General features: G+C 37.5%; 2 protein-coding genes across 3 annotated transcripts in view; one reads left to right on the forward strand and one right to left on the reverse strand.

The window, feature by feature from the left end:
* Positions 1-26: 26 nt before the first annotated feature.
* Positions 27-9,797, reverse strand: LOC115222180 (mannose-P-dolichol utilization defect 1 protein homolog). Its single transcript, XM_029792326.2, has 7 exons — positions 9,660-9,797; positions 5,789-6,092; positions 4,321-4,403; positions 3,695-3,767; positions 2,747-2,813; positions 1,703-1,823; positions 27-424 (listed from the first exon to the last, which is right to left on the reverse strand). Exons 2-7 carry the CDS (start codon positions 5,959-5,961, stop codon positions 285-287), a joined length of 657 nt encoding a protein of 218 aa, XP_029648186.1. The 5' UTR covers positions 5,962-6,092; positions 9,660-9,797; the 3' UTR covers positions 27-284.
* The window catches only part of LOC115222179 (radial spoke head 10 homolog B-like), a 76,097-nt gene continuing 62,146 nt past the window's right edge, over positions 9,503-23,453 (forward strand). Inside the window, exons 1-6 of one of the 2 annotated variants that reach the window (XM_036511335.1) lie at positions 9,503-9,848; positions 14,057-14,132; positions 19,242-19,310; positions 20,145-20,203; positions 21,213-21,327; positions 22,486-22,707. In XM_036511335.1, coding sequence (XP_036367228.1) covers positions 9,613-9,848; positions 14,057-14,132; positions 19,242-19,310; positions 20,145-20,203; positions 21,213-21,327; positions 22,486-22,707 — 777 coding nt within the window. In that variant the 5' untranslated portion in view covers positions 9,503-9,612. The remainder of the gene's footprint in view (positions 9,849-14,056; positions 14,133-19,241; positions 19,311-20,144; positions 20,204-21,212; positions 21,328-22,485; positions 22,708-23,453) is intronic. The other variant, XM_036511336.1, reaches the window with a different exon arrangement.

A 23,453-nucleotide genomic window follows, 5' to 3' on the forward strand; every position in this document is an offset into this window, starting at 1 on the left:
AAATTATAATTTATTGTGTGCGTTAGAAGTAAGTCAATATATTTTTTTTATATAAAGCATTTAAGAGAACTTCTTTTCTCATGGAGATATTAATTTGCATATGTCTGCGGGACCATATCTGATTAGAACTTCAGCAGCTGCTTGTATTTATCATCCATTCCTCAAGTAATAAATATTGTTAGAATAGAGATTACCGGAAGGGAAGAAGCAAGACTTCAGAAAGACTTCCATTCATTTTCTTTCTCTTTTTTTCTAAGCAGTTTTTTGTTGTTTTTTTTTTTACCTCATGGTAGTTTCTCCTTCCTGTTGACCCGGTTGTAGTAAACTATTTGTGCCATTATGACAAGATTTAGCAGAATGCTGCAGAGGAAGTTGATGGATACTGCATGGTCTCCAGTTTCATGGAATGAGGTTAAAAGACGAGCTATGCAAACAAAGGAAAAATGTTAATAATAATATTAAAAATAATAATAGTTTCAAATAATAATAATACGCATATGCAATAATAATAATAATAATAGTAATAATAATAACAATAATCATATGCAATCATAATAAAAGTAATAATCATATGCAATAATAATTAATAATAATAATAATAATAGTAATAATGATAATAATATGCAATAATAATAGTAATAATAATAAAAATAATAGTAGTAATAATGATAATAATAATATGCAATAATAATAATATTCAATAATAATAATAATAATGGTTTCAAATTTTGCCACAAGGACAGCAATTTTGGGGGAGGAGATGAGGAAGCACAGACAAAATTCCCCTAAGCATTTTGCCCGGCGTGTTAACACCTTAATAATAATAACAATAATAATTCTTTCTACTAAAGGCACAATGCCAGAAATTTTGAGGTGGGGAGGTAAGTCAATTAATTACATTGACCCCAGTACTCAACTGGTACTTATTTTATCAACTCTGAAGGGATAAAAAGCTAAGTTTGCCCAGCATAGCAACAATTCTGCCAGCCTACCACCTTAATAATAATAATGATAATTATTATTATTATTATTTCAAAATTTTTTCCACAAGGGCATCTCATGGGGATGAGTCAATAACATCGACCCTAGTATTCAGCTGTTACTTATTTTATCAACCCCCTGGAAGGATGAAAGGCAAAGTTGACCTCGGTGGAATTTGAACTCGGAACGGAGCAACAGGAGAACTGGTACTTAATTTATTGACCCTGAAAAGGATGAAAAGCAAAGTCAGCCTCTGTGGAATTTGAACAATAGAAATAATAATGAGTATGTTTTTGGGACAGCTATTTTGGCGCCACCCGTCTGGCATTGCTGATTCAACTGACTTATTTCATATCCGATGTGTTAATGTTTCTGCCATTCTCTCCCCCTGTCTGTCTGTCTACATGTGAGAGTCCATTTCTCTTTATGTTTAGAGAGAAGAAAAGTGGTTATGTCAGTCATGTTCAACTAATAAACTGTAATGTCTCTCTCCTTTTCTTTCTCTCTCTCTCACTCTGTCTATCTGTACATGTGTGTGTGTGTGTGCCTCTAGCACCAAAACAGGTTGAATGTCCAGTCAGCCATACTGAATCGTTAGCGCCCAGTTGTCTCAATCCAAATAATAATGTTGATGATGATGTTGATGGTGGTTATGATGGATTAGAATCTAAGAAAACAACTTTTTTTAGAAAAAATGTTAAATGCCAGAAAGTCAATTTACCTGTTGAACAAACCGTCGTTGCAAACCAGGTGGTGAGGCTTAACTGACCGACGTCTTTGGACTGGTGCAAGGAATAGATCTGAAGGGATTTACTGAAGAGAGATATGGGTGTGGCCAAAATCTGTTTGAAGTAGACAGGTAGGTAGACACATTTGTATTGAGGTAGTATTACAGGTGGTTGCAATGGTGGTCATGGAAAGATGGTAAGGTGGGGCAGGACACGAGGCAGTGACAGGCATGGGGTGTGCAGAAGATATGAGGGACGTTATGTAGTGATGGCAATAAAGAGGGGGACCATGACACAGCCGATGGCCGGTGCTGTGTGTATCAATCCAGTGATTAAAGCCTTCCTTTAAAATTCTGTGTCATTTATATTCTAAACATCAACTTAATAATGACAAAGCCATTTTACAAAATTCTTCATTCGAGCATGATCGTTACCAATGTCGCCTTACTGGCACCTGTGTCGGTGGCATGTGTAAAAAGATTCGAGCGAGGTTGTTGCCAGTACCGCCTGACTGGCTCCCATGCCGGTGGCACGTAAAAAGCACCCACTACACTCTTGGAATGGTTGGCATTAGGATAGGCATCCAGCTGTAGAAACTCTGCCAGATCAAGATTGGAGCCTGGTGCAGCCATCTGGTTCGCTGGCCCTCATTCAAAATCATCCAACCCATGCTAGCATGGAAAGCGGATGTTAAATGATGATGATGATGAGCCCATCATATGTATATTATGCATGTATTTGTGTGTCTGTGTTTGCCCCTCCACCATCGCCTGACAACCGATGTTAGTGTGTTTATGTCCCCATAACTTAGCAGTTCGGCAAAAGAGACCGACAGAGTAAGTACTAGGCTTGCAAAGAATAAGACCTGGGTCGATTTCTTTGACTAAAGGCGTTGCTCCAGCATGGCCACAGTCAACTGACTGAAACAAGGAAAAGAGTAACAAAAGTGTAAATAAAAAAATAAAGGAGATTGAAAGGGAGTGAGAGAGAGAGACAGACAGACAGACAGGGATCAAGGAAGAAGATACAATACTCACAATTGCGACTTTTAATACAGCATTCGATATAACTCCAGAAGCTAAGAAAATGCAGCTGAAGAAATAGCTGTCAGTACTGTTAAGGAACATAAATTTATTCAGTAATAAATTAAGATGTTGTCAATAAATGCTTTGTGCAATGGGAGTAGAGAAGGCAGATGAAGTGACGATCTTCTTTTCAATCGATCCCCAATGGCTAAAGATTAGCATCACACTTGAAACTCAGAGTACCAAGGAGTTTGAATCAAACTGTTTTGATCTATATATGTAACTCTCAATAAATGTGTTGAGTGCTATTCTTTCATTTGTCTACTCACTCATATATATGTATATATATATAGGGAGAGTTTATGGAAAAAACAAGATGAAGACAGGTGGTGTACAAAACAAACAGATGTATTAGTTTAACGCTCAGGAATACAAGAAGTCTTTTACGTTTCGAGCCTACGCTCTTCTACAGAAAGGGACACAGAGAAAAACAAGGAGGAATGATTCTACCAGCTTGCCACCTTTTACTCCCTGACCTAGTGGTTACAGGTTCCGTCCCACAATACAGCATCTTTTACTGAAGCTCTGGACTGTGTATACCTCCTTGTCCATGACATCACATGACGTTTGATGATAACTTTAAGCAAACAACACCGTCATCATAAATGGGGGTCATTCATTTCCTGTTTTCCATGAAAAACATATCTGGCCATGGGGTAATGTTACCTTGCTGAGAAACAGCTAAGGGTTGGTGTCAGCAAAAGGAGTCTAGCTGTAGAAAATAAAATCTTCCTCAACAAAATCCGTCTGATTCATGCAAGTATGGAAAAGTGGTTATGGCAATGATGATGATGATGGTGGTAGTGTTGTTGTTGTTGGTGGCAGTGGTGGAAGTAGTGGTGGTGGTGGTCATGATGATGGCGATGATGATGATATCAAAGTATGAGCTCAAAAGGATACACCATGAATCCAGTTACAACTCTCATGTCGAATCTATCGTTGTAGTAGAGCAAAAGACACAGGAGAATTAAATCTGTAAAAAACAAAAAACACAATTGTATTTGAATTATAGCCTGTTGAAAGGCACAATCAAACAAAAATAACCTATATATATATATATATATATATATATATATATATATATATACACACACATACATAGTGTTTTTTTTAAGTCTGTGTTGCATTGTGTTGACAGACTTGCAATTGAAATTCCCACGTTTTTAATCAAAACTTGTTAGTTACTAAGGGGACAACACTACCTACTTATCTATCTTTCAAACATTCATTGTTGTATTTCCTTCTCAACAACAACCTTTTCTCTTCCCCTTCTTTCCTCTCTGAACACAGAAGTTGTTAAGGACAGATAGATGGAGATCAGCTTCTCTTTTGTAATTCAAACACATGTAGTATTTCAATAGAAATATGGTAGCAGAAGGGTTAATGTTGTAAAATATGCTTCCATGTTTTAAAATATATTTATGTTTACTGTAGGACAATATTAAGGTTATAATCAAAAATGACTGATGGTAGAATATAAAAAAAGATATAACAGTTTTTAAAAATAAAAATAGTTTTTCGTTTACCTTGCGGCACCAAGAAGATATATTCGGAATAACTGGTGAAGGGGTAACTCATGGCAAAATGGTACACCAGAACAATGGAATGGCTGTCAAGAAAAGATAACGAAAATAAACAGTAAAACAGCAAAATTAATTAATTAATTAATTAATCAATGGAAATAACCAAATAAATCAAAAACCATTTACAAATCTAATTATTGAACAGTTAAAACACCTGTAACACCTATTTATAAATGTTCTAAAATCTTTCACAGCCTTGGATTTTTATCTCATTCTGAAAATTTTTTTATATATACACACATATATATATATGAATAGAGATAAGGACAGCTGTGTAAAGAAGTACCAATCTCCAGCTGTGGAGAGAACCTGTGTTAGGGGTAGACCCAAGAAGACATGGGAAAAGGGGGGTAAAGCACGATCTTTGAACTTTGAGCCTTACAGAGGCAATGACTGGTAACTGAGACCTTTGGCGATGTGCTTTGCTTGAGAAGACCCATCAAGCCAAGTGCACCTGTGCTGGTAGCATATAAAGAACATCTTTTGAACATTGGGCCTCACGAAGGCAAAGTGGCTGAGTTCTTTTCAAGTGTTGGGCCTCACAGAGGCAAAGTAACTGAGTTCCTTTTGAGTGTTGGGCCTCACGAAGGCAATGACTGACACTTTTGGCATTATATTATGCTGGAGAAGATCCATCAAACCAAGCAAAATCGCAGATACCTGTGTTACGCAAATCAACATCCATGCCAGTGGCATGTAAACGCACCCTGGTAACATACAAATTGGCACCCATGCCAGTGGCACGTAAAAGAACCCATTACACTCTCAGAGTGGTTAGCATTAGGAAGGGTGTCCAGCTGTAAAAAACCATGTCAAATCAGACTGGAGTCTGGTGCAGCCTTCCAGTATGCCAGCCCAGTCAAACTGTCCAACTCAAACCACCATGAATAACAGACGTTACATGAAGATGATATATATATATATATATAACCAAACATCTTAACCCCTTGGCCATCTCTGTACCAAAAAATAATACAACCACCACCACCATGGCCATCACAACAACCTCTTACCATTATCGTTACATGTGCCACCACCAGCAACACCACTAACACTACCACACGTAAAAAGCACCATCCGATCGTGGCCGTTGCCAGCCTCGCCTGGCCCCCATGCCGGTGGCACGTAAAAATCACCATCCGTCCATGGCCATCTGGCCGGTGGCACGTAAAAAGCACCCACTACACTCACGGAGTGGTTGACATTAGGAAGGGCATCCAGCCGTAGAAACATTGCCAGATCAGACTGGGCCTGATGCAGCCTTCTGGCTTCCCAGACCCCAGTTGAACCGTCCAACCCATGCTAGCATGATGATGATGATTATGACCACTACCTCATTACCACCACCATTCCACCATTCCTTGAAAAACAAACCAACAAATAAAGAGCAAACAAAAGCTGACCAACTTACCCGCAAGTCTCGGTCAACACTGCCCGCAAACTGACACTTTTGGCCTTCTTGGCGTGAAGAATGTTTTTAATCTGTGGCATCTTAATGAACATACTGCACAGAGCAATTAAAAAACTAATTATGTAAAAATGGAATGTACTAGAGTCATTGTTGTTAATCTCGTGGTTCAACATGTTTAGGCTGTAAATCAGCTTTGCACTGGGTTGTAGAGTTCTTCGTTATTGTTATAGAAGGATCTGAAATGATGTGTCTCATGTCAGGAAACCAAGGTTGCAGTGTGTGTCTTGTAGAAAATAGACATCATCTGAAATGAAGAAAAAAAGAAAATGCTTTTATAAATAAATATATGGTTTGTAGACTTTATCTGTTGTTCTTCTGAAATTGATAAAATTCTTAAAAATCTCTTGACCAAGTAGCAGAACCAGCATCAACACCACCACCACCCAACTACCAGTATCATTATCACTACTACAACACAAACTACTTCGTCACCAGCACTATAACAAGCATGACCAAGTTGTATGCATTGAGGAGCAGTCATAGTCATGTCCGTAAAGACACAGAAGACCTTTTGATCTGCGCCAAATGGTTACTCAGGGTTAAAAACCTTCACGTGAGAAAAACTTTGACCAAGACCAAAAGTCTAACAGGAGAAATGACAGATCATTATATTCGCTTTTTAGACGAATTAACTAATGTATAACCCCAGCCCCTAAATGTTTTTTTGTCTTTTCCTTGTGCTGTCCCCTCTGTGTCATGACCTGTGTGCCAAATAAAAGAAATTAGTGAACAGAGACCAACTAGAGCCATGGTCACAAGCAGGCAGCTACTAAAGACAAACGGTTAGAGCAGTGCTTTTCAAACTTTTTGCTGGAGCGGAACCCCAAGGAAATATTCTACTGGCTCGAGGAACCCCTGTGCAATAATTTAATAGTCTTATGCACACATATCTGCACAGGAGAATTAAAAATTACTGTCGAATCTAGCAGTTTTGTAACTTCTTGCGGAACCCTAAGGTTCCGAGGAACCCAGGTTGAAAACCACTGGGTTAGAGGAAGAAAGGTTACAATCAGCCAATTATGAGACACAATTAATTCCCCTAGACTCTGTAACTTTCACCAACTCAATTTCTTTTCTCTCACAACATCATTCTATCACTATCTATGGTTTACTACTGCAATAAGAACGTGTACACACAAACCGGCCGAAATTCACTCTTTTTACCTCGCATGCTTTTCCATTTACTATTGGGTTGGTGCATAATTATTGAGGCTTTTTGGTAGAAGAGTGGCCCCCGGTGCGCGCACTCGCGCTAGCTAGTCGTGACTAGCCGATCCTACAACGACTACCTAGCAAAGTAAATAAAACACAAAATAAATAATGTTTTTAAACAAAGTAAATAAAACACAAAGTAAGGATCGACTAGTCACGACTAGCTAGCGCGAGTACGCGGATGCGCGCACCGGGACCACTCTTCTTAAATAGTACCGCTTTTTCTCAACAAAAACAATAACATGTAACAAAAACATTTTTAAATGATTATTCTGGAGCATATTCACCACCTACTTCAATTACTGCCTCCCATTTGCTTGGCAGACGATCAGACCGTCATTTAAAGATGTTTTTTGTTAAATATTATTATTGTTTTTTGGAACTACCAGCGAACAGTGGTCCCGGTGCGCGCACTCGCGCAAGCTTGTCATGACTAGTCGATCTACTTACTTTGTGTTTTTGTGAGTTATTTTGTGTTTTACTTACTTTGTTTAACAAAAAATGATTTACTTTGTGTAAAAAAAATTATTTATTTTGTGTTTTATTTACTTTGCTACGTAGTCGTTGTAGGATCGACTAGTCACGACTAGCTAGCGCGGATGCACGCACCTAGACCACTTGTTCGCCAGTAGTACCTTGTTTTTTTTTTTAATAAAAATTTGTTGAAAAAAAGCTGCAATAATTATGCTCCCACCCAAATACTTATACATACCAACCCGTCGTGGTTTTGGGTATATATATATATATATATATATACAAAGTAACGGCAAATAAATATTTCTTTACAACTTCCACCACTGTTTCTTCGCTCATCTTGCACATCAGCATCAACAATACCCGACTCCAACATATATCATGCATATATACTTTACACGCACTTTTTGACAAGTTGTGGTGCACCTGAGCACTGTATACAATAATTTCATTATATTATATATTATATATATCATCATAATAAAAACCGTTACACTGGCAACCAACACCTTAAGAACAATAATTACAATTAGTGACCCTCGACCGTAACGAAGAACTAACCGTTATGTATATAAAATTATATATATATATGTAGGTCCCGGGTTGAGTTGGGGTTAACCACAGTAAATAAGGTACTCAATACATAGCAGAGTAAAGTAATTTATTTTATAAAAGGAGCTTCTACAGGACTAGAACTGTTTCATTCAGGTTTCCTGAAGATTTCATCTGAATGAAACAGTTCTAGTCCTGTAGAAGCTCCTTCTATAAAATAAATATATATATATATATATATATATATATATATATATATATATATATACGGGGTTGGCCAAACGTAACCCGACAGTATATCAAAATTCCATGAATAAAACTATTTATAGTTCTTTATTGAGTCGAATGGGAAAATGTGTTGGTCAAGAAGGACTTCGGTTTTGAAGTATTTTCATACTGTTTCGTGTTTAGATGCTTTTATTAATTAAAGTCATTCGGTTAAACATAAATAAATCTTGGAATTAAATTAAACGGTTTTGATTTACTGTCAGGTGACTTTTGGACACACCCTGTATTTATATATACACGTGTACAACGTACACTCACGTATATGTGCGTGTGTATATACATACATACATATATATATAATTATTATAGTATATATAAATATAAAATTATATATCAATGTGTGTGTGTGTGTGTGTGTGTGTGTATACATACATAGTAATATAATAAGAGTAAATAATATCTTTAATGGTTTAAAAAAGCACCAACAATTATTTACTGGTAGGTTTCGGCATGTAAACATAACCATTAACGGTAGGAACTTCTATAAAGTTCAGTGTATATATTGTATATAAATAAAAGAAGCAGGCAACAGGTTGCTTAGCCACATACCGAAAAAATTAGAAATAGCAGTCAAAGACTGTTTATTTCTATTTTCTACCAATGAGTCCTATGTGGAGCCTCATTTGTAGAAAATAGAAATAAACAGTCTTTGACTGCTATTTCTAATTTTTTCGGTATGTGGCTAAGCAACCTGTTGCCTGCCTCTTTTATTTATATACATACATATATATAATTATTATGGTATATATAAATATAAAATTATATAGCAATGTGTGTGTATATATGCATACATATATATAATTATTATGGTATATATAATATAAAATTATATATCAATGTGTGTGCATATATATATATATATATATATATATATATAATATATAATTATGGTATATATAAATATAAAATTATATATCAATATGTGTGTGTGTATATATATATATAATTATTATGGTATATATAAATATAAAATTATATAGCAATGTGTGTGTATATATACATATATATATATAATTATTATTATAGTATATATAAATATGAAATTATATATCAATAAATGTGAAGTAGATATCAAATTATGTCAGTTTGTATATACGAAAGCAAAAGCGATAAAGTAAAGAAAGAAAAATGAAAGAACAAATGTTGAGTTTTCGGTCAACTCTTTCCGAGGAGGTCGTTGCCTTGGCAACCGGTATACACACAGCAAATACACATGTTCCAGTGAAAGGTAGATAGAGATGGCGAGGAAGAAAGTGGCGAGAAGAACGGACGAAATATTAGTTACCGAGGAAGAAAAAACGGAGCTGAGTTCTTGGGAGAACGAAGAAGTGGAGGAAACGGAACAACCGCAGCCGCCACAGACACAACCACAACCGCAGCCGCCGCAGCCAGCAGAAACCGTGGAAGAAGAAGCGGAAGTGACAACTTCTTGTGTCACCGAAGGCCCCTTATTGACCAATGTCGTGATAAAAACGTAAGCGATCCATCATCGGTAATTTAAAACGTTGCTAGCGAACATCAGGCACAGCGTTTACACGGTGTATATATGTATATATATATATATATATATATATATATATATGTGTGTGAATATTACGCTTTACACGATATATATATGAGCATTACACTGTGTATGTGTGTGCGTTTGGCTGTACGGTAGTCCCTCAACTATCGCGGGTGACTATCGCGGGTGTCCCGTTACAAGACCACACCGCGATAGGTGAAAATCCGCAAAGTAGAAACTACTGTTTTTATTTTTATTTTTTAAATTATTTTTATATTATTTTTTAAATTATTTTTTATAATTTGCGTATATTTATTTTATTACGAATGCAGAACACAACGGAGGAACCGACGTAAGCTTAAATAATAAACCGCGATGGGCGAGGGATAACTGTATATATAAATACAACTCTGATCGCGAATAAGTCGTGCTATATATATAATATATATTATATATATATATATATAATATATATATATAATATATATTATATTATATATATAAATTTATATAAATAAAGATAAGATCGTTATTTAGATACCGATCCTATCAGGTGGCCAGCATTAAAATTATAATTTAGGGTATCTGAGAGATACCACGACGCTAGAAATAGCAGCCAAAATTTGACTCTAAAACTACATTAAATGTTCATACAGCACCAGGAGAGAAGACAAAGAGACAAAATAAACTAGCAAAAACTATATACAGATACATAGATAGATACACACACACACACACACACAACACACACACACACACACACACACACACACACATATATATGGAAGGCAGAAACGTTAGCACGCCAGGCGAAATGCTTAGCGATATTTCGTCTGCCGCTACGTTCTGAGTTCAAATTCCGCCGAGGTCAACTTTGCCTTTCATCTTTTCGGTGTCGATAAATTAAATACCAGTTATGCACTGGGGTTGATATAATTGACTTAATCCTCTTGTCTGTCTTTGTTTGTCCCCTCTGTGTTTAGCTCCTTGTGGGTAATAAAGAAACATATATATATATATATGTATGTATGTATATATGTATTTGTATATGTATGTGTATGTATATATGTATGTGTATGTATCTATATATATATATATATTTTTTTTTTGTGTGTGTCTAGAGTGAGTCATTGTTCCAATATTATTAACACCTGCATAGGTTCAGTTCCACACTCGTTTGTAATTAGTTAATTGGCTAAATGTCCAACGAAATAATCAATTGTTTGTTTAACTTGGTTAAACAGTAAATTGTTTTGTTTTCGCTTCTTTTTTTTTGTTTTGGTCAAAGCTCTTTCCTTGCTATTCACAACCTTTTTCAATGAATACCCCCTCCCCCACTTCCAGACCGATTTTGTCACTGGAAAAGGTTGCAAATAGCAACAGAAAACTTTGACAAGGAAACAAGACACACGACCGACTACAGTTTGACTAAGTTAAACAAACAATCGGTTAGTTTACTCTTTTACTTGTTTCAGTTATTTGACTGTGGCCATGCTGGAGCACCACCTTTAATCGAGCAACTCGACCCCGGGACTTATTCTTTGTAAGACCAGTACTTATTCTATCGGTTCTCTTTTGCCGAACCGCTAAGTGACGGGGACGTAAACACACCAGCATCGGTTGTCAAGCAAGGCTAGGGGGACAAACACAGACACACAAACACACACACATATATATATACACATATCCGACAGGCTTCTTTCAGTTTCTGTCTACCAAATCCACTCACAAGGCATTGATCGGCCCGAGGCTATAGGTAGAAGACACTTACCCAAGATGCCACGCAATGGGACTGAACCCGGAACCATGTGGTTGGTTAGCAAGCTACTTCAGAGCCTCAATTCTGCCGAGATGGATGGGTCTGAACCACGGCATCATTTATTTCATGTTACACTTCCGAAGGTCTGTCTTCATCTCTCTAGATCTACCTCTTTCATACTTAGCACCTTATTCATCTGTCATCTGTCAGTGCAATGAATATTTAACCAATTGACTAATAAAAAAAGGAGTGAAATTGAACCAGTGTGTGTGTTAATAATATATATTGGCATAATGATTTTCCCTAGACACAACAAAATCTGTTTCAACACATGGCTTCACATAAAGAATATTGCAAACCAGATACAAAAACAAAATGTGTGTGTGTGTGTGAATAAATTCAATGACTGGCACCCGTGCCAGTGGGGCACTAAGAGCACTATCCGAGCGTGATCACTGCCAGAGTATCTGACTGGCTTCCATGCTGGTGACACGTAAAAAGCACCATTCAAACATGATCGTTACCAGCGTTGCCTTACTGGCACTTGTGCCAGTCGTACGTGAAAAAACATTCAAGCAAAGTTGCTGCCAGTGCCGCTGGACTGGCTCCTGTGCAGGTGGCACATAAAAAACACCATTTGAGCGTGGCCGTTGCCAGTACCACCTCACTGGCCCTCGTGCTAGTGGCATGTAAAAGTATCCACTACACTCTTGGAGTGGTTGGCATTAGGAAGGGCATCCAGCTGTAGAAACTCTGCCAGATCAGATTGGAGTCTGGTGCAGCTATCTGGTTCGCCAGACCTCAGTCAAATCATCCAACTCATGCCAGCATGGAAAGCAGACATTAAACAAAGATGATGATGATATATATATATATATATATATATATCTATCTATCTATCTATCTATCTATCTATCTATATATATATATATATATATATATATATATATATATATATATATATATATATATAGAGAGAGAGAGAGAAAGAGAGAGAGAGAGAGAGAGAGAGAGAGAGAAAGAGAGAAGCACAGGCTGGGGCATTGTGGTAATAAACTTGCTTCCCAACCACATGGTTTCAGGTTCAGTCCCACTGAGTGGCACCTGGGGCAAGTGTCATCTACTGTAGCCTTGGGCTGACTAAATCCTTGTGAGTGGATTTGGTCGACGGAAACTGAAAGAAGCCTGAGGGAGTTTACCATAAGAAAAACGAAAAATTAAAGAGGTAAACAGAGAGATATGTTACAGAGGTTTAGTTTGGTCATTTCTACCCAATCAGAAAACAGGACTTGTATGTGAAAGCTGTCATAAAATGAAAGTAAACATTAGAAGATGAAGTTTTAAATAATGCGAAAACAATGCATGGGAGACAAGACATATACAGAGATTGATGGAAGCACTCCATCGGTTACGACGACGAGGGTTCCGGTTGATCCGATCAACGGAACAGCCTGCTCGTGAAATTAACGTGTAAGTGGCTGAGCACTCCACAGACACGTGTACCCTTAACGTAGTTCTCGGGGATATTCAGCGTGACACAGAGAGTGACAAGGCTGGCCCTTTGAAATACAGGTACAACAGAAACAGGAAGTAAGAGTGAGAGAGAAAGTTGTGGTGAAAGAGTACAGCAGGGATCACCACCATCCCCTGCCGGAGCCTCGTGGAGCTTTAGGTGTTTTCGCTCAATAAACACTCACAACGCCCGGTCTGGGAATCGAAACCGCAATCCTACGACCGCGATTCCGCTGCCCTAACCACTGGGCCATTGCGCCTCCACATATACAGAGAGAGAGAGAATGATAAAGACTGTGGTGAATAAGAGAGTGAGATGGATTGATGGTGACAGATACAAATGAATCTCAAATTAAAACCAACACGACTATGACTTAAATTATACGACCTTTAATTTAAATCAGATGAACTTTTATGATTAGAACAAATGAATATCAAAATTACTATTTTTAAATCTCACAACGTGAGATATTCAGCAACAGTACTTTGTAGTAAAGATTGTTTGAGCTGAGTGGGGGTGCTAGATTCCCATGTTCGAAAATATAAGGACACAGATTGTGTCGTATAGCCAGCTGGAGACGATGTCTCCTGGGGCTAAATTAGAGCAACATTCGTCCTAAACCAGGACTACCGTGTTATGCTGGCAAACAATCTTTACTACAAATGAATATCAGTTTAAAATACTATAGAACCTCAGTTTTCGAACAAGTCTGATCGCAAATAAATCGTGCTTTATATATATATATATATATATATATATATATATATATATATATATATATATATATATATATATATATAATATATATAACATCAAAGGCAGTAACAACAACAATAACATGAAGATAAACACAAAGAATTTATTAAAAAAATATTTTCAAAATGTATTTAATTTCTTATACTTCAGATATGATGGCAGATATTTAAATGGTTTGTTTGAAGGTGAAGGTTGTATGGAATTTATTGATGGACACATTTATAAAGTAAGTATAATCATTGTTTGACAGAAAACTGTAAATGAATATATATGTATGTATGTATCATCATCATCATCATCATCATCATCGTTTAGCGTCTGCTTTCCATGCTGGCATGGGTTGGATTGTTCGACCACGGTCTGGGAAGCCAGGAGGCCACACCAGGCTCCAGTCTGATCTGGCAGTGTTTCTATGGCTGGATGCCCCTTCCTAACGCCAACCACTCCGTGAGTGTAGTCGGTGCTTTTTACGTGCCACCGGCACAGGGGCCAGGCGAGGCTGGCAAACGGCCACGATCGGTTGGTGCTTTTTACGTGTCACCAGCACGGGTATCTTAAATACAATTTCCATTTGATTTTCATTTTGATGTTGGTGTTAACGTGCTTGACTCAATAGGTCTCCTCTGTTGATTAAACACTCGTACACACACATGCACAAACACATACACACACACACACACCACACACACACACACACACACACACACAGAGGATTGTGTCTGGATCAGTATGTATGTATTTATGTATGTATGTATTTATTTATGTATGTATGTATTTATTTATGTAGGTAGGTATTTGTGTGTGTATGTATGTATATATATATGGTTGTATGTATATGTGAAGAATGATGGACAGCTATTGGTGGCAGGAATTCATTTATATGAGATGTTACTCGTGATGTTCTTTACAGCTGTTTCAAAGCGTTGGCAAGTGGTTGATATTATAATGTACTAGCTTAAAAGCTGCATTCCATGTGGACCTTTAAGCCGGCTCCTGCAAAGGGCTAATTGGGCCTGCAGCCCAAAACTAAAGAGAGCAATAAAGCATTTATTGGTACCCTACCAATATGGTATTACCTTACCAAAATGGTATTACTTTAAATTCAGTTTAAATGAAAGACTTGCAATTATTTACATTATTTACATTTGATGGATATTTGTCCTCGTCTTGTTTGTTGTTAACACAACGTTTTGGCTGATATACCCTCCAGCCTTCATCAGGTGTCTTGGGGAAATTTCGAACCTGGATTCTCATTTCTAAGGTATTTTCTGATGTTATTATTATTATTATTATTATTATTATTAATAATACAACGATCGTGAGGTTGTGAGCTCGAATCCTGGACCGGGCTGCGTGTTGTGTTCTTGAGCAAGGCACTTTATTTCACGTTGCTCCAGTCCACTCAGCTGTAGAAATGAGTTGTGATGTCACAGGTGCCAAGCTGTATCAGCCCTTGCCTTTCCCTTGGACAACATCGGTGATGTGGAGAGGGGAGACCGGTATGCATGGGCGACTGCTGGTTTTCCATAAAACAACCTTGCCCAGGCTTGTGCCTTAGAGGGTAACTCTCAAGGTGCAAACTCATGGTCAGTGTCTGACCGAAGGGGGTTACCACATATATTATTATTATTATTATTGTTCAGGTTACTGCTTGGAATATGGCATTGTAATAACAACAAACATGTTAACAACAAACACGACGAGGACAAATATCCATCGAATGTAAATAATGTACATAATTCCTCATCTCTTAAATATAGAACTGAAAGACTTGCAAGTTCACAAATTTTGGAAGTTCTTTTAAAATTTGAATTTTCAACTGTTAGCATATAACAAATCTTGATTCAGACCTGATCCCATGTGGCTGTGTGTACGCGTGTTTAACATACAGAATGTTAAAAATCTTTCTGCCGATTTCATACACACATACACACACTCACACACACGCATGCACGAGCGCACACAGCATTAATGAGACGAGTGAGAGAATTTCCGAGATTGATGGAAGGAACGGAAGCAACTTAACTTCCGATAGGAAATCTGGATAGAAAGCGTGCAGCAGGGTGGGCCCCCTATTAAAGGCATGTTTAGGGAGTAGGGGTGTTAAACTGGGTGTCAGGTTAAATCTGTTGCCCATATAAGCCAGAAACGGTGGTCTCTGCAACGGGTTTCCATGAACAGAGACATGGAAAATATTGTCCAAAACGGAGTACCGCCTCCACATCGGAGCAACACTGCAGGAATTTATTCCCTGTGTCCATCGACCTGCAATTGTCGAAGACAAATGTTGACCGCATTGTCCTCGAAGGTAACGGAGTCAGGAGGGCGCAAAAGCCATAGACACAGACCCCCGTCATCTACACCTAATAGGCCCCAACCAAAACGAACAAAAATATCTTATGACTTTATTTTATCAGATAACTAAATATAACATTAGGTACTACTTAAGAAGAGTGGTCCCGGTGCGCGCACTCGCGTACTCGTGCATCCGCGCTAGCTAGTCGTGACTAGTCGATCCTACAACGACTACCTAGCAAAGTAAATAAAACACAAAAACACAAAGTAATAATTTTTTAAAACAAAGTAAGGGTCGACTAGTCACGACTAGCTTGCGAGAGTACGCGAGTGCGCGCACCGGGACCACTCTTCTTAAGTAGTACCATAACATTAATGTCGACGGACTCAGTCGAAAGAAACGGTATTTTGCCATGTAAGCCACTTTTTCAGAGCCATGGGTATTAATAAACAACCATTCGAATATGCCGAAAGAAGGTCTAAAGAAAAAAAAAACAAAATCCTACGTAAGGGAGATAACTCTCAACAGAATAAATATTTTCTCTTAAGTAGAATAGATATTTTCTCTTTATCTCCCTTTAATTTATCTTTCAGTTGTAAAGTTTCTGTATGGCAATAAATAAATAAATAAATTAATTAATTAATTAATACAAGACTACTGTTCAAATAGAGATCACCTTTCGGCTACGAATGATGGCAATTAATTGTTGGTTAATTCTCTAATTTTTGTCGACAAACAACTGAAAATGCTTTTTTTGGAAATTATAAAAATTATTAAAATGCTTACATTTTTATTACATCCTCATTGACGTCCTGAATAACTCCTCGCCATGCCATCATCATTCATTCATACACTAACATTCTACAAAATACCTGGAGTCACATTTCCGTCCTCGGTCTACTCTTGACTCAGGCTTATATCTCAGTCAAAAAAGCATGTCTGATTAACGTCACTAGAAGCGATGTAAGCATTCACTATTTCGACCCAATCTTTCAGCAATAGCTTCGTCCCAGCGCACTTCTTAATGAGAATGGCCACAATTTTGGTTACCTTCTTTTAGTTCTTGTCCACGCAGAGTTCTGGTAATTGTTCATACTAGTTGCTGAGCTCTTCAAATGAAATCAGAGATAGGCGCAGGAGTGGCTGTGTGATAAGTAGCTTGTTTACCAACCACATGGTTCCGGGTTCAGTCCCACTGCGTGGCACCTTGGCCAAGTGTCTTCTACTATAGCCTCGGGCCGACCAAAGCCTTGTGAGTGGATTTGGTAGACGGAAACTGAAAGAAGCCCGTCGTATATATGTATATATATATGTGTGTGCGTGTATGTTTGTATGTCTGTGTTTGTTCCCCCAACATCTCTTGACAACCGATGCTGGTGTGTTTATGTCCCCGTCACTTAGCAGTTCGGCAAAAGAGACTGATAGAATAAGTACTGGGCTTACAAAGAATAAGTCCCGGGGTTGATTATGTCGACTAAAGGCGGTGCTCCAGCATGGCCGCAGTCAAATGACTGAAACAAGTAAAAGAGTAAAGAGAGGTAACTACTGACCAATAAAAAACTGCCCTTCTCAAGCGACAAATCGCCAGACGCACGACTGTTCCTATTTGATCTGAGTTCTTATTGTCATCTCAACTTCTTCCAGTTTTGTGTGATTACCTCGATTTGCCAAGAGTCCGATGCCATAGTGGTGACCGTTTGTATATACAGACATAGACAATCATTTCTGCATCTGTGGCCCAAATATACAATATCGATTTGAAAAGTACCCTTAGCTCACCGTCTGTGTTATTTCAAACGGTTCTGGTAAATAAACTGCTTACAGTGACCCCTGATCAGATGCACCTGAACGAGGCAGAGACCCAACCTCTGAAGACGGAAATAAAGATGGTTAGTCTTAGAACACCAACCAATGGTTGCACTGATTCGCGTTATCGGATGCTTTCGATTGGTTTATATTTTACTAGCAGCTAAGCCCGGTTTCTCCCGGTCTGTTTGGATGATGTGGCTGTGATCGTTTTCGGTTAGGCATAATCTATAACAGCGTTTGTCAACCTTATCATTTTGGGCCCCCTGTTTCGATTGGATCCCCCAGCTGTATGAAAATGTCCTGACCCCACCCCATCAGAAAACAGCTTCTAAGCAACTGGTTGTTTTAATGGAAGAAGAAAGAGGGGAATTCTATAAGCAAAAGTTTTATCGGTTTTCTCGGTAAGTATGGGGGTTAGGAAAAAAAATACAAACCGCATTCCAATCTATGCACCCGTCTCCATATGTGTGCCATTTTTTATGCGAATCCACCCAACCGTTTGGCTGTGAACCTCAAGACAAGAAAGAATACAACGATCGCCCATGTCCAATTTATATTATAGATTAGAGTCCCCACTGAATGGCTTTAATATGCAGGCATGACGGTGTGGTTGAGAAGTTCACTTCGAAATTACGTGGTTTTGGGTTCATTTGTACTACATGAGCCATTGTGCCAATAAGTTTATTTCTAACAGCCAGTCCATAACTGGCACCAAAGCTCAATTCCATGCCACCGTCCACCCCCACCAATCCTGTGTGTCGCATTAAATGTAAACTCTGCAATTGCCTCTAGGTGAGCAAAACTGAACGTCAGACTCCTTCATGATGTTCAGAATAACACCCAAGCAATATTCAAACCCATAGTTAGATATTTTGATTCGTTTACCCATTTCTTCAACCACTTCTTTGTATACGGAGTCCTCCTCCATCAGACATCAGCATCCCCCATGAACAAAGAAAAGACTCCACAAGACTCAATAAACATCTCAGACTCTCGTAGTTGGCCTAGACTTTATCTCTACCATTTTACTTCACCTCAAGCCGTGTATTACCGGCTAATGATGACCCCTTCCACTCTTTGGGGTTAGTTTTAGAAGTACTTGATTCCGTTGCTATTGTTGTTGTTTGAACCCAGGTCTGCCCTATCTGAGCGGGCCCACGGTCGAGGTCAGAGACCACTTGGTCCAATGAGATAAACATCGTAATTACAATTTTGTTTTTTTCCTCCTAGGGTTTCTTCCACCAAGGTCTGATGCATGGTCACGGATATTACGAATGGGATGATGGTGTCATCTACGAGGTAAATAAAACCGAAAACGATTTTTTTCAAGTTTATTTAACTCAAAACTTCATTTTGAAAAAATGCGTAGCTTAATGTTTAGACAATCCGACTCTCGATTATAGAGTCGTGGGTGTGATTCAAGGTTTGAGAGTCACCTTGTGACGTTGGGCAGGACAATCTCTTTCACGTTGCTTCAGCTAAAATTAATACTGAGATCGACAGAACGCATGGTCAGCATGAGGTTAACACAGCAGAATTAAACAGCCAACGGTGTGACCAAAACACGGCAGAATTCTGCTTTTAATCTTTTGGAATTTTCAGAAAGCTTTTGCGAATTTGTGTTCTACACATGGGAATTCATACGATTTTGGAAATAAATTCTTTCCATTTTTACCCCACCCCCGATTTTTTTTTTTTTTTGCTTAAATTACACAATACTCGTTTTCACAACAAATGTAAACACACACACACACACACACACACACACACATTAAGTGCAAGAATGACTGTGTGGTTGAGAAGTTTGCTTCCCAACCACATGGTTCCATGTTCAGTCCCTCTTCATGGTACCTTGGGCAAGTGTTTTCTACTATAGCCCTAGGCCAACCACAGACTTATGACTGAATTTGGTAGATAGAAACTGCAGCATTTTTCATCAGAAAACGACCAAAAAACATGTTTATAAAGAAGTGCTCTTTGCTTCATACTCTTCATGTGCCAATTCTTCCCATAAGTAAAGAACAAATAATACAATGTAGCTGTAGGTCATAACACCTGGGCAACGCCGGGGTGCATTGCTAGTGTATAATATATGTGTGTATGTTTATATATGTATGTATGTATACTTTACAGGGAGACTTTATGTTTAACTACATCACAGGTAAAGGAACATATACCTACCTAGACGGAAGGTGAGTATTATTGATCTTTATTGAACTTGATTGGTTGATTGCTTTTTCTGTTTGTGTCCTTTAACTTAATTGATGACTATGACTATGACCATAGGTGCAGGAGTGGCTGTGTGGTAAGTAGCTTGCTTACCAACCACATGGTTCCGGGTTCAGTCGCACTGCATGGCACCTGGAGAAAGTGTCTTCTACTATAGTCATGGGCTGACAAAAGCCTTGTGAGTAGATTTGGCAGATGGAAACTGAAAGAAGCCCGTCGTATATATATATATATATATATATATATATATGTGTGTGTATATTATTTGACACACATACATATATATACATATATACTATGGGCTTCTTTCAGTTTCCGTCTGCCAAATCCACGGATAAGGCTTTCGTGATCCCAAGGCTATAGTAGAAGACACTTGCCCAAGGTGTCACGCAGTGGGACTGAACCCGGAACCATGTGGTTGGTAAGCAAGCTACTTACCACACAGCCACTCCTGTGTATACAAATATTAAATATCAAATGATTTATAGTATATATAAATTAGTAAAATATAAAATATTTATTTATACATAAAAATAAGGGTGGGGACACTGAGGGTATCATGTGACCACGAGTAGGGTGGTGGCCCAAAAAATTTGAGAATCTCTTATGTAAACCATGTCAAATATTATTTAGGCAAGTTTAAAGTAATTTTCTTTTGTGCCATAGACCATTTTCATTTCTGTGGTGCCCCCTCCTTCCATTGATGCCCTATGCACGTGCTTATTTTGCTTAATGGTTAATCCAGTGCTGAGTACAATTATATATTCATAAACTAAGGTAAATAAAGAAAGATGGTTACACCATCCTGATAACAAAACCGATTCAACTTGAGCTGAATTCTTGGTGTAACCATCATGTTCTTGTGATCTCTTGGGCATGAATACATCGGTGAGAGAAGATTTCTTACTTTGATGTTTAGGTGCTGCTGTTTTAATACATCTTACGACTGTGTTTTAAATGTTGATGTTACAGTACTTATGAAGGAGAAGTTCTGAATGGTAAGCGTCACGGTTATGGAATTTACACCTGGAAGGCAGAAGGAAAATGCTACGCTGGTTACTGGTTTAAAGGAAAGAAACATGGAAAGGGAGGTCATTTATATTTTTATGGACTGTGTGTGTGTGTGTGCGTGCACATGCGTGCGTGTGCGTGCATGTATATATGTATGTGTATCTGTGTATATATATATATATATATATATATATATACATAAAAATATCATGTACATTAAAACACATTAAGAGGCTTCCAAATAGGAAAACCTTGTGCTAGAAGAGCAGTAGAAAACTCAAACCACTAGGCCACTGGTAATAATAATTACTATAATTCTTATTACCCTAATATTATTTATATATATAATATATATATATATATATATATATATATATATATATTATATATATATATTATATATATAATAAAATATAAATTAGAGATAAAACCACTATTATGCAACTCAAACAGTGACAGACATAACCAATACATAAATAACCAATATAAAAATATAAATTTTTTTTTTGTTAGAAATATATAACTTATGACTAGATCTCAAAAAGTATAAAATGAATGATAAATATATAATATAATATGTAAAAACACTATGTACGTTTCATGGCTACCATTAAATTCAAATTACAATTAAGTTTAAATTCGATTTAAAATTATAGTCAATCTTCAGGTTAACGATAATAGTTAAATAAATAAGCAAATAGAGTTAAACAATATTTATTTAAGAAATAAATAAACAATAATTTTTCTTATAGAAAAAACTCCATTAACTAAATTATAAACTTAAAACATCAGGATTATTTCCTACAACACTTTATATATATATATATATATATATATATATATATAAAATTAGAAAATGGAGAAACATACTTAAATCAATCAAACATCAACCATCAGATGATACCCAATCAATACTTTATTACACCATTACATAACAGTAAAGGCATTATACAAAATATATTGTAAATATAATTAGACAAGGAAATAGAAATATAAAACATAAAATATAATATGTAATTATATCATATCTGACATATATATATAATCAGTGAATGAACATGTATGTATAAATATGTGTGTAATTATGTGTATGTGTGTGTATATATGTATATATTTATGTATGCATCTGATTTTGAGGTAAAAATTGGCTGCTTTTTCTAGCAGGTAGAGACTCCATCAGCTCATAAATTCATTTGGTTTGATGACCAAGATATATTTGGGTTCATTCTTTCAGGGATGTATGCAGTTTGACAAAGACAGTCAATGCTTCTACCACGGCGATTGGCGATGTGACCTTCCCCATGGATGGGGTCTCCAGAGGTACAGCAGCCACAACATCTATGAAGGATTCTGGTTCAAAAATAAGCCAAATGTTGATGGTGTAATGAAGTGGTTCGTTCAAGGCCGACCAAAGGATGTAGAAATATACAAGGGCCACTGGTCCAATGGTATACAGGTAACTTAGATCCTTTATTTTGTTTTTCCCTTTCTAATTATCATCATTTTCTGGACTTGACTAACGATGTCACCTGTTTATAAATTATCACAGGACAATCAGCCCCACAACCATATATCTTTCTCACATGCTTCTCAACACTAACTTACCTCTCACTCTCTCTCTCTTATCTCTTTATTGGCCACAAGGGGCTAAACATAGAGGGGACAAACAAGGACAGACAAAGATATTAAGTCGATTACATCGACCCCAGTGCATAACTGGTACTTAATTTATCGACCCCAAAAGGATGAAAGATAAAGTTGACCTCGGCGGAATTTGAACTCAGAACGTAAAGACAGACGAAATACTGCTAAGCATTTCCCCCGGCATGCTAACAATTCTGCCAGCTTGCCTCTCTCTCTCTCTCTCTCTCTCTCTCTCTCTCTCTCTCTCTCTCTCTCTCTTTCTCTCTCTCTCTCTTGCAGCCTACCCACACACACATTCTCTTTCTCTCATCATTCTCCTGTCTACTATATCATCATTACTATTCTGCGACGCCCTTCCCTGTCCCTTTCTTTGCATTGTTAGTCATCCCCTATGCCTCCTACCTCCCACCATCATTGTGCATCCCCACCCTCATCCACTGCCTTCTCTTCAACTCCACCTCTTCCTTCATACAATCTTTTTCTATTGTTCCTGGAAGCATTTCACTTATTATCTTCTCTCGGAAGTGGATTCTTAAATTCCCTTTGTTTCCTTTTCTT

The sequence above is a fragment of the Octopus sinensis genome, linkage group LG19 (assembly GCF_006345805.1).
Source record: "Octopus sinensis linkage group LG19, ASM634580v1, whole genome shotgun sequence".
Lineage (NCBI taxonomy): Eukaryota > Metazoa > Mollusca > Cephalopoda > Octopoda > Octopodidae > Octopus > Octopus sinensis.